Source organism: Ursus maritimus, unplaced genomic scaffold, assembly GCF_017311325.1.
Source record: "Ursus maritimus isolate PB19 unplaced genomic scaffold, ASM1731132v1 scaffold_3, whole genome shotgun sequence".
NCBI lineage: Eukaryota > Metazoa > Chordata > Mammalia > Carnivora > Ursidae > Ursus > Ursus maritimus.
In genome coordinates this window covers 17,885,163-17,896,702 of record NW_024425563.1, presented here as the reverse complement: position 1 = coordinate 17,896,702, position 11,540 = coordinate 17,885,163, and the positions used below count along the sequence as shown (strand labels likewise).

Here is an 11,540-nt window from a genome sequence, read left to right as displayed (position 1 = left end):
GCTCATTTCTTGGCGCTTCTTCACCTTATATTTCTGACACTGTATGGCTTGCAACCATGACTCTAAAATCCAACAGAAAGATTCCATATTTAAATATTCTCTGTGCGTGTCACCTTTAGTTGCATATGTATGGCATAAAACAAGGTACAATTATAAAAGGCACCTGATGGGGATCAGAATTAGCGTCCACAAATGTGCTGCTTGGTATGCAGATTATTTTAAACCGAAGGCAATCTAGGCCCAAAGACTCAGGAAGAGGTTTTTTTCCCCCCCCCCCCCGTTAACTGCCTCTAAGGATTGAGAAAGAAGGCCTGGTGCAGGACAACAGCCATCACCAGAGATAACTACAAAGAGTATGGGCTAGGTGTAGTAAGTGGGAAGGAGCTTGGCAGGGATATTTGTTCAAATTCCTCTCTGTGTCCCCTGTCTTTGCTTGGCATGGCAAACATTTGTTTACCAAACATTTGCTCTCCCCATCTTCTTGTGAATTGTCTTCCTTCCCTTTGAAGCCCCAGACCCCACCTTCTCCTTAGTTCAGGATGGCATACGAGCCTCAGTTGCCTGTCTTGGAGGCTCTCATATCCTTGTGAGGTGTCCATACATACATAAGAAATTAAACTTATTGCTCTCCTATGAATCTATCAATTTAATTAATATACTAGCCAAAAGAACTTAGAAAGACAGAGTAAAAAATTTTCCTCCCATAACACACCAATCATCTAAAGACTTTTTTTCAGCTACACTTGGAAAGCTGTTTCCAATGTATTAAATTAGCCACCAGACATAAAGACCAGCGGGAAAGCAAGATGATTTCAGGAATAACAGTCTTTAAGTCTCTTATGGACCAGAATGTCTAAGTCTGTTACGGGAAGAACATATTTAATTAGATAAGACAAGACATGTAAAGTGATTTGCATAGTACCTCGGAAGGTAATAGGGGTTCAATACATTTGCTAACAATTAGGATACTTAAAGAATCTTCAAGTATTGTCTATCACACCTCTACCAAGTATTTAGAGAGAAGTCTCGTTTTCTGAATAAAGATGATTAGTCACACGATCGTGCAGAATGCAGCTTGGTGTGGATACAAATAAAGACCAAAAGCCCAAGTCTTAACCAGTACGCTCTACTGCCTCCTCGGAGAAAGAACATGGCAAACAGCCGAGGAGCAGCATCTGAGTCGTCCCCACTCCCAAATTTTCCCGCCAGGCCCCGGGCTCCACCCTAACGCAGCTGGAGATTCTTTCCGCCCCTAGCTCCCGTCATCCCCTGGGCTCTCCCCTTCCTCGGGCGAAATCCAGCGTGGGCTCTTCTCCCCCACGCCGGTTGCTAGGCGATTCCCGAGGGCGGTCGGAAGTCTCGCGAGGGGGGTCCCGTTGCCCTGGAAACGAGTGGCCGCGCCTCTTAGGGAAGGGCGTGGCTGGGGCTGTTAAGCTACAGCGGCGTTCCTTCCAACTGCTGGACTCTAGGTGTCTCCGGTAGGACGGCTGCTCCCCGCGGGGAAGGGACGACTGGGCAGGCCAGAGGACTCGGGGCGGAGGCGAGGGCCCGGCCAAGGCGGTCGAGAGGGAAAAGACATCGCAGACGGGACGCCCCCTGAGGGAAGCGAGCGCGCGTGGAAAGACCGCGCGGTCCAGAAAATGAGCCGCTCCCCATACTGCCAGGTCCAGAGTGAGGGTGGGAGTAACACCTTGCCAACACGACTTGTGGCTTAAAAGGCCTCAGTCCTCCCCACTGAGAAAGTGACCGTGTCTGCCTGCAGACCTGCCCCGCGCGGCTGGGCTTGGAAGCGTCTGCTTTTGCTTCTTCAGCCGCAGACGTGGAAGATAACCCAGGAAGTGCCTGTTAGATAATTGTGTGTGGCTTTCCTGAAGCCCAGGTTTTACATTACAGCAGGTCAGCACGCTGGTGTCCCTCCTATGTTCATGTAAGGAAATTGAATCAGGATTTATGCCAGGTTTTCCAAATTCGGAATTGTGGTGATCCCCCAGATTGAGACTGAAGTCTCTTTAATACTGGAGGAAGGGTCTTCTCTGTTGCATTAGTAGTTATTTGCTCTTTGTAGAGAGGGGTATAAACCAATAGGTTCGAAATTGGAAAATTCCTTTGGTCTCTCGAAAATAGTAGAATCTTAGCAAAGAATTTCTGTTACTCCATTGTCTTAATAACCACTTGGGAGGATGCTTGCATGGGAGTAGAGGTCGTGGCCAATATAACCTGTTAGCTATTGAGATTTAAGTAAGAATAATTGAATATTAGAACAGAGACAATATCTACAGAATATTAACCAGAATAGAAAGAGAAAAGTGTATTGTCATTTGAGCTTTTGGTCAATTGAAAATTAAGCAGAAAAAAATTTAAACTATATTGTTAGATTTCATTTCCTGAATAACTATAATTTTTCTTTGGTTTCATGATCTTTTTAAATGCCTCAGGATCATTCTGAACTTGCTGTGGTGGTAATGTAAATACAGGAGGTAAATGATTTGGCTGTGTAACCTGGAGATTTCTTTTTTCAATTAAATTATTTACTTGATTAGTCTTTTATTGTGATTTTGTCTCTTTCATGGAAATGGAAAATTTCTTCAAATCTTTGAAATCGAATGTTTGATTAGCTGTGTCCTAATTAGCTTTTAGAGAAGCCTGTTGTTCACTGTTAATTAAATACAATTGGATGTATCTGGGGTTACTCATTTAATGTAATAAACACCTGCAAGTTAAACAGAAAACTATCAAATAAGTTCCTTAGAAATTGTTTTACAGCCTACCTACCTAATAAAAGAAACTTCAAGCCAGATATTGGAAGAAATGTCAGAAGATTCAGAAAAGGAAGACTATTCGGACAGAACAATCAGTGATGATGAATCTGTATGTTTTTCCCGACTTTATCCCACTTAATTTAAGATAAAACTTGTGTTATAAATTCCCAGTAAAAATATTATAAAATCAGTTGAATGTAAAAATCAATTAGATGTTTAAATCACTTGTCACTGACGTTGGAAAATAATTTGAAAGCCAAGATATTACTACTACGTGCAGTATGCCTTATATCTAGAAAGAGAACCTATATTGATATTTTTGAGAAAATATTTTGGCTAAGATTCTTCTGAGTTTTAACAATGTGTATTAAATCATTACTAAGGTTTTATTTTTATAATTCATGTTCACTTACATGTATTAATTCTGTTACATCATAATATGTATCCTATACTGGATCCCCTATGTTCTAAAGTTATTGTGTATCACCATAATAGGTTTAATGTGGTTCTGATGTAACAAAGGAAAGGACATGGAGGAAGAAAAAGGGAAAAACAAAACGCAGTATTTCAAAATAGTTTGTCTGGTTCTAGTACATATTTCTGAGAGATTTCCTTCAGATTTTAGTAAAACATAAATTATCAGGTGTTTAAGTTAAGGTCCCAAAATAAGCTCCCTAAAATAATGTATCACCCTTTAAGTTTTTGGCTTTCTTCTTTTTCTTTTTGTTAATTTTATTTATAGTTTAAATTGTTTTGCCAGGTTTACCAAGAATCTTTAAACTTTATCCCCTCCGTACAATCATTAATATGACCTTACCCAATCAAAGAAGGGGGATGAAAGATGAAAACTTGAAGGTTTCAGGACATATGAAGTATTGGGCACTTTGAGACCAGTAGCCCATAATAATCCTTTGATTTTATTTTTTTGCATTCATTAAAGAATAGAAAGATGTGCTCAATTCTAAGTACTAAAATAGATGTAAAAAAATTTCTGGATTTGGAAACTGTTGGTTTTTTAAAAAATATTTTGAAACTCTCCTGTTTCAGGATGAGGATAACTTCATGAAATTTGTAAGCGAAGATATCCACCGGTGTGCACTTTTAACAGGTTTGAACTTATCCATATATTCTCCCGTCTCTTTAGGATAAGACCTTGAGTGTCCACTCAAGGTCAGTGAAAAATCAGAAAATGAAGAAACTAGAAAACGTTCAGATTGGATACTATAGAAGTGTATTCTGATATTGGATAAGGAAAGAGAATGTATCCACTTTGATAAGAATCTTTTGGAGCTCAGACTTTTAAGGTTTTAGGTAAACCTGATATTTAATGAAACTAATAAAAGTGGTCATTACTTTATAAAGGACTACACTTAACATAAGGATTTCTATAGCATTTCTTTAAATAAATAGCTCTTTAAATTTACAGTATGACTCAAGTTATAATGGACACTGTTTTTGAAGTATGCAAATGTACATGTATGTGGAATCTTGATGTATACTTCATTTTTTTAAATTTATACATTTAGAGTTGTATTTAGAGGTTTTTTTTAAGTGTATATCTAAAATATTCTAAATATTCACATATCACAAATCTGAAATTGAAAATAAGGCTTTTTCTTTTTTTTTCTTCTTTTTCTTCTTTTTTTTTTTTTTTTTAACCATCATTCTTAAATAAATCTTTTGAGATACCTACTATTCTCAGTTTGGTGTGTATCCTTCCAGACCTTTATTCTTTGCATTTATGCACATATCTATATCCATACTTATAGAAAACTTGGAATACTAGTTAATGGACTTCTTGCCACTCCCTTTTTTTTTTTTTTAATTTTGCCAATCTGCTGGAAGAAGGAAAGTAACTCACTGTTTTACCTAACCTTTCCTTATTGCTGAAGAAAGTGAGAATTATTTTTTATGCTTGTCTTTTTAATAGTCACTCTTATAATCAATTGCTTGTTCATAGTAATCCTTTGTTAATGTTGCTTCCATTATTTAGAACTATTTTGATGTTAAATTTATCATTTATTAGTGGCTCTTTATTTTTATATCTGTTTAAGCTTCCCTACCCCAAGGTCACTAATATAATCATCTAAGTTTTCTCTAAATACTTTGAATTCTGGTATTTAATTTCTCCTATAATTTATATTATTGAATAGTATGATATATGGATCTAATTTTATTTCCTAATTCAGAGCTGCCTTGCCATTTTTGAGTCATACTGTAAATTAGACAAAATGTCTAATAATACTAGATGCTTAATAACTATTGAATAAATGGATCTATTATTATTCCTTATTCACATACAGTAAAATTTATGCTCAAAGAGGCTGCATTAGCCAAGCAAAATCATATAGAAACCATGTAGTAGAATAGAACTCAGTTTGTCTGACTCCTAGTCTAACTTGCAATATCTGCTATTGCACAAAAATAGCTCAAAACTCAGTCTAGGTTTTTGGAAGGGATAGAGCAAGAGGAGTCAGTGAGACAAATGAGAACCAAGGCTGTGAAAGGTAGGGAGAAAACCAGAAAGTGCAGTGTCATAAAAGACAAGGTACATGAGCTTAGGGAGGGGGAATTATCCACATCGATTTGATGCCTCACAGGCATCCCATTGAAAGAGACAGGGCCTCTGCACTACCTACTTGGGGCAACCCCATTGTATTCTATGTATATTATGCTCTTGGGACTGTGTCCCGCAGTGATCCTAGAATGAGACCTGAGAAAAAGTTGTGACTGAGAGTTCGCTAGCAACCTTTGAGAATATAGAGCCAGTGGGTGGTGACGAATTATGGTCATGGGGTGTATTTAACCCTTTGGACAAATAGTTGCCTCAGTGTAATTAAATTTAAGAAGACTACAGTAGGGGCGCCTGGGTGGCTCAGTCGGTTAAGTGTCTGACTTCAGCTCAGGTCATTATCTGGGGGTCCTGAGTCTTGGGGTCCTGGGATCCAGCCCCGCATCAGGCTCCGTGCTCAGCAGGGAGTCTGCTTGTCCATCTCCCTCTCCCTCTGCCCCTCCCCCAGTCATGCTCTGTCTCTCTCTCTCAAATAAATAAAATCTTAGGAAAAAAAGACTCAACAGTAGATAGTTTGCTAGAAAAGCTGCAAGAAACAAATGTTTTTGGAGTAGCATCATGAATTTAGCATAAATTAATAAATTAATTTTATCTTAATTATATTTTTATCTATAAATTAATATTATCTTAGGTCAACTACTTTTTAGCTATTGTGAAGATCAACTGGTTCAAAATTTCAATAGTAATTTTAGTTTTTTTAAAATGGCATGAATTATAAAATGATATCCATAAATACTCACAAATTAATGGTATTAGAAGGGAAAAAAGGATATATCTAAAAATTATAGGAATTGGGGTTTTGCTTCTTATCACTCATGATTGTGTTTGAATCTTTTTTCAGCTGACTCTACTAGTGAATCATTTTTCCCCCGAACTACCCAGATACTGTTGGAATATCAACTAGGGAGATGGGTGCCACGTCTTCGTGAACCACGAGATTTATATGGTGTCTCTTCTTCTGGTCCGCTGAGCCCAACACGGTGGCCGTACCACTGTGAGGTCATTGATGAAAAGGTCCAGCATATTGGTATGTTCTTAGCAGTTTTTGGAATTCAAATATTAGCAAACTAACTTTGCCAACCTTAATTTTAATAAGGAGACTCATGGTGTTAGAACAGTGCATTCCAACAGGAATATAACGTGAGCTAAATGTCTCGTTTAAAATTTTCTAGTGGCCACATTTAAAAAAGGAAAAAGAAACAAATGAAATTGATTTCAAAAATACATTCTATTTAACCCAAATTTATCAAAAATATTTTGCATTCTGTTCTTTCATATAAAGTCTTCAAAATCTGGTATGCATTTACACTTGCATTTTAGCTCCGATCAGCCACATTCCAAGTGTCCAGAAGCCACGTGTGCTCAAAAGAGGGATTTAAAACATGTGCCAGAATTTTGTAATCTAAACAATTCGAAATAGCGTGACTGTTCCAGTCACATTCAAACTCTTATATAAAAAGTGAGGTCATGGGCAGGGTATGCCTGATGGCTCTGCAGTCTGGCTCCTTTTTTCCTCCCTATCTCTTGCTCCCCCCCTCACTGAATATCTTTGTTCTCTTCTGTGTATCTTTATCCTCTTTTGCCTCTTTCTCCCCTTTTTCCACTTATCTTCCTCTCATTTTTTATATCTTTGTGCCCCTTTTTTTTTTCCTCTCCTTTCCCTCTTTCTGCTTATTTAATGTATATTTTATGGACCCAAAGAGGGCATATTGTAGTGACTATTTTTATGTTTTGTATGTGTGCAGTCCCAAATTTAGTTTTCATCCAGTGTATTTCAGCCTTATCTTCCCAGTCCTCACACCCGAATAATGGAAACATTCCCATCGTTCATCACCTCTTCACTGCCACTGTTTTTCACCTTGTGTTGATTATATCATATACATTATTGCCAGGTAAAGATATTATTAGACATTCACTAGTGAATAAAATTAAAAACCAGCTATACTTACTATAATTGTCGCTATTTACTGTATTACTTAAATTGATGCCACTTAGGCATTCTTATAAACTAAGTTTTCTCTTCATATTATCTAGTATAGAGAGAGAGGGGAAGGGAGAAGTGCCTCTCCCTCTCTCTCGCCTTCTCCCCCTATCCATATATATACGCTTTAGAAGACTTCAAGTCAGAAGTTCTCAGCTGGGTGTTTCTGTCCCTCTGGTCATTTGGTCAAGTCAGGCTGTCTGATTCTGCCAAATGAAAGCCATCAGTAAACAAACTGCCCATAATGGGTACCAGGGGAGTTTCAGACTTTAAATAGCACATTATAAATCTTGCTGTCCTTATCTTGGCCAGCTGTCAAAGCTAGATATCCAGACTTTTCCAGCTTTAAAAATAGAGCTTTTCCAGTTCAGCTATAAATGAACACTGTCCTACACAACCATGTATCTTGAAAGTCTTTCCATATCAGCTCATATATACTAATATCTCTCTCTTTTTTTTTATAAATTGGTTCATTAGATTTAATTCAGTGAATAAACAGTACTTTGGTGCCTTGTCAATGAGTTTAGGATGTTTCCAGTCTTTGGCACTGACAAACAGAACTTTATGAACATTCTTTTATATGTGTCTGATTGTGTGTGTGTGTGTGTGTGTGTGTGTGTATAGTTGTAAATTCCTGGAGTTTCTAGTTGAAAGGATACTGCCAAATTGCCCTTCAAAAGGAGCTGTATCAATATATAGTAATAAAAAATTTGTATGAGGTGGTCTTCAGGATTACCCTCAGGTTCAATGATTGTAGAAGGACTCCTAGAACTCAAAAAAAAAAAAAAAAAAAAGCTGTTATACTCATGGTTGTGGTTTATTACATTGAAATCATATAGATTAAAATCTGCAAAGGTTAAAAAAACATCAGCAAAGGTAAAAGGAACATAGAACAGAGTCCAGGAGGGGCACCTGGGTGGCACAGCGGTTAAGCGTCTGCCTTCGGCTCAGGGCGTGATCCCGGCGTTATGGGATCGAGCCCCACATCAGGCTCTTCTGCTATGAGCCTGTTTCTTCCTCTCCCACTCCCCCTGCTTGTGTTCCCTCTCTCACTGGCTGTCTCTCTCTCTGTCGAATAAATAAATAAAATCTTTAAAAAAAAAAAAAAAAAAAAGGACAGAGTCCAGGAGAGATTAGGTGCAAGCTTCCAATTGTCCCTTCCCAGTGGAGTCTTTTTTTTCCTCCATAATAATATTTTTATTATATTATGTTATTCACCATACAGTATATCCCTGGTTTCTGATGTAAAGTTCGATGATTCATTAGTTGACCGGTCTATCCCATTCCCCCACCCTCCTCCCCTCTGAAGTCCTCAGTTTGTTTCTCATAGTCCATAGTCTCTCATGTTTCATTCCCCCTTCTGATTACCCCCCTTTCTTTATCCCTTTCTTCCCCTACCGATCATCCTAGTTCTTATGTTCCATAGATGAGAGAAACCATATGATAATTGTCTTTCTCTGCTTGACTTATTTCACTTAGCATTATCTCCTCCAGTGCCGTCCATGTTGCAGCAAATGTTGAGAACTCATGCTTTCTGATAGCTGAGTAATATTCCATTGTATATATGGACCACAGCTTCTTAATCCAGTCATCTGTTGAAGGGCATCTCGGCTCCTTCCACGATTTAGCTATTGTGGACAATGCTGCTATGAACACTGGGGGTCAAATGGCCCTTCTCTTCACTACATCTGTATCTTTGGGGTACATTCCCAGTAGTGCAATGGCTTGGATCATAGGGTAGCTCTATTTTTAACTTTTTAAGGGACCTCCACACTGTTTTCCAGAGTGGCTCTACCAATTTGCATTCCCACCAACAATGTAGGAGGGATCCCCTTTCTCCACATCCTCTCCAGCAATTGTTGTTTCTTGCCTTGTCTATTTTTGCCATTCTAACTGGCGTAAGGTGGTATCTCAGTGTGGTTTTGATTTGAATTTCCTTGATGGCTAATGATTTTGAACATTTTTTCATGTGTCAGCCATTTGTATGTCTTCATTGGAAAAGTGTCTGTTCATATCTTCTGCCCATTTTTTGATTTGTTTATTTGTTTCTCGTGTATTGAGTTTGAGAAGTTCTTTGTAGATCTTGGATACCAGTCCTTTATCTGTAGTGTCATTTGCAAATATATTCTCCCATTCCGTGGGCTGCCTCTTAGTTTTTCTGACTGTTTCCTTGGCTGTGCAGAAACTTTTAATCTTGATGAAGTCCCATAAATTCATTTTATCTTTTGTTTCTCTTGCCTTTGGGGATGTGTCATGAAAAAGGTTGCTTTGGCCGATGTCGTAGAGGTTGCTGCCTATGTTCTCCTCTAGAATTTTGATGGATTCCTGTCTCACATCGAGGTCTTTCATCCATTTGGAGTTTATTTTTGTGTATGGTGTGAGATAGTGGTCAAGTTTCATTCTTTTGCATGTAGCTGTCCAATTTTCCCAGCACCATTTATTGAAGAGACTGTCTTTTTCCCACCGGATGTTTTTTCCTGCTTTATCAAATATTAGTTGCCCAAAGAGCCGAGGGTCCATTTCTGGGTTCTCTATTCTGTTCCATTGGTCTATGTGTCTGTTTTTGTGCCAGTACCATGCTGTCTTTGTGATCACAGCTTTGTAGTACAGCTCGAAATCCGGCATTGTGATGCCCCCAGCTTTGTTTTTCCTTTTCAACAATTCCTTGGCGATTCGGGGCCTTTTCTGGTTCCACACAAATTTAAGGGCTGTTTGTTCCAGTTCTTTGAAAAATGTCATTGGTATTTTCATTGGGATGGCATTGAAAGTGTAGATTGCTTTGGTTAGTGAAGATTTTTTAACTATGTTTATTCTTCCAATCCATGACCATGGAATGTTTTTCCATCTTTTTGTGTCTTCTTCAGTGTCTTTCAAGAGTGATTTGTAGTTTCTAGAATATAGAGCCTTTACCTCTCTGGTTAAGTTAATTCCGAGATACCTTATGATTTTTGGTGCTATTGTAAATGGGATGGATTCCCTAATTTCTGTCTTCAGTCTCATTGTTCGTGTATAGAAATGCAACTGATTTCTGAGCATTGATTTTGTATCCCGCCACATTACTGAATTGCTCTATAACTTCTAGTAATTTGGGAGTGGATTCTTTTGGGTTTTCTATATAGAGTATCATGTCATCTGCGAAGAGAGACAGTTTGACCTCTTCTTTGCCGATTTGGAGCCTTACGGACGGTGTTTAATACTCCCAGCCATGATGTGAGATAACACACATGAAGTATTGCCAATCAGGAAGGCTCATCCAAGCTTTGGTGCCTATGGTTTCTTTTCGGGGTGGTCATATCTCCAGGGAGTACCCATATAGCTGACCTTATTTACTCAGTCTCTAGCCTTTCCTGTTAAAATCGATAGCATGTTGTGTAAGTCCCTCTACCATAAGTCACATTCTTACCGTTAACTATCTGGTATGATCCAAAGCCCCACATAGACAGATAGACTCTTATCAAGCAGGATATTCCAAAGTCTGAGAAGTTATCTTCTAGGAGTTAACAAGGGTGAAACCTCTCTTTGGTGTATACAGAGTTTGGACAACCCAGGCCTGCTGAGTTAATCCTTTTCTACACAATGAGAGGGCCTCTTTTCCTATATATTCATAAACACTGTTTAGTTACCTGTCTGCTTTTCAACAGTTTGATATTGTTTGTTTTAGATATGTTGTGTTTCAATTCATATACTCTTTATTAGTGACATTGAACATCTTTACATATATGTATTGACTGTTTTAATTTTTGTATTTATTTTATTATGGTAAGAGCACTTAACATGAGGTCTGCCTTCAGCAGGTTTGTAAGTGTGCAGTACAGTGTCGTTAACCAGAGGCACAGAGTTGTTACAGAGCGTATTCATCCTGCATTATTGAAGTTTTAGATGTGTTGATTACTAGCTCCCCATTTTCCCCTCCCGCTTGCTCCTAGCAGCCACTGTTCCACTTTCCGATTCTGTGAGTTTGACTGTTTTAGATACTTAATATAAGTGGAGTCATGTAGTATTTGTTCTTCCATGACTGACTTATTTCATTTAGCATAATGTCCACAGAATTCATCCATGTTGCTGCATATTGCAGGAAAATCCTTTTTTAAGACTGAATAATATTTCTCTCCCTCCTTCCCTCCCTCCCTCCCCCCTCCCTCTGTCCCACTCCCCCCGCTTCTCTCCCCTCCTCCCTCTCTCCTTCCCTCCCGCCCTCTCCCCACCCTCCGTGTGTGTGTGTGTGTGT

At 38.5% G+C, this 11,540-nt stretch overlaps 1 protein-coding gene across 6 annotated transcripts in view; it reads left to right on the top strand.

Annotated features, from left to right (window-relative positions):
• The first annotated feature begins 504 nt into the window (after positions 1 to 504).
• The window catches only part of AGBL3 (AGBL carboxypeptidase 3), a 68,683-nt gene continuing 57,647 nt past the window's right edge, over positions 505 to 11,540 (top strand). For all 6 annotated transcript variants that reach the window (XR_572630.2, XR_005838477.1, XR_005838478.1 and 3 more), the window contains exons 1-4: positions 505 to 1,478; positions 2,764 to 2,868; positions 3,807 to 3,867; positions 6,173 to 6,358. Coding sequence is in view for 3 of the 6 variants with exons in the window: in XM_008707588.2 (XP_008705810.2) it covers positions 2,809 to 2,868; positions 3,807 to 3,867; positions 6,173 to 6,358 (307 nt within the window). In the remaining 3 variants the exon portion in view is untranslated. The remainder of the gene's footprint in view (positions 1,479 to 2,763; positions 2,869 to 3,806; positions 3,868 to 6,172; positions 6,359 to 11,540) is intronic.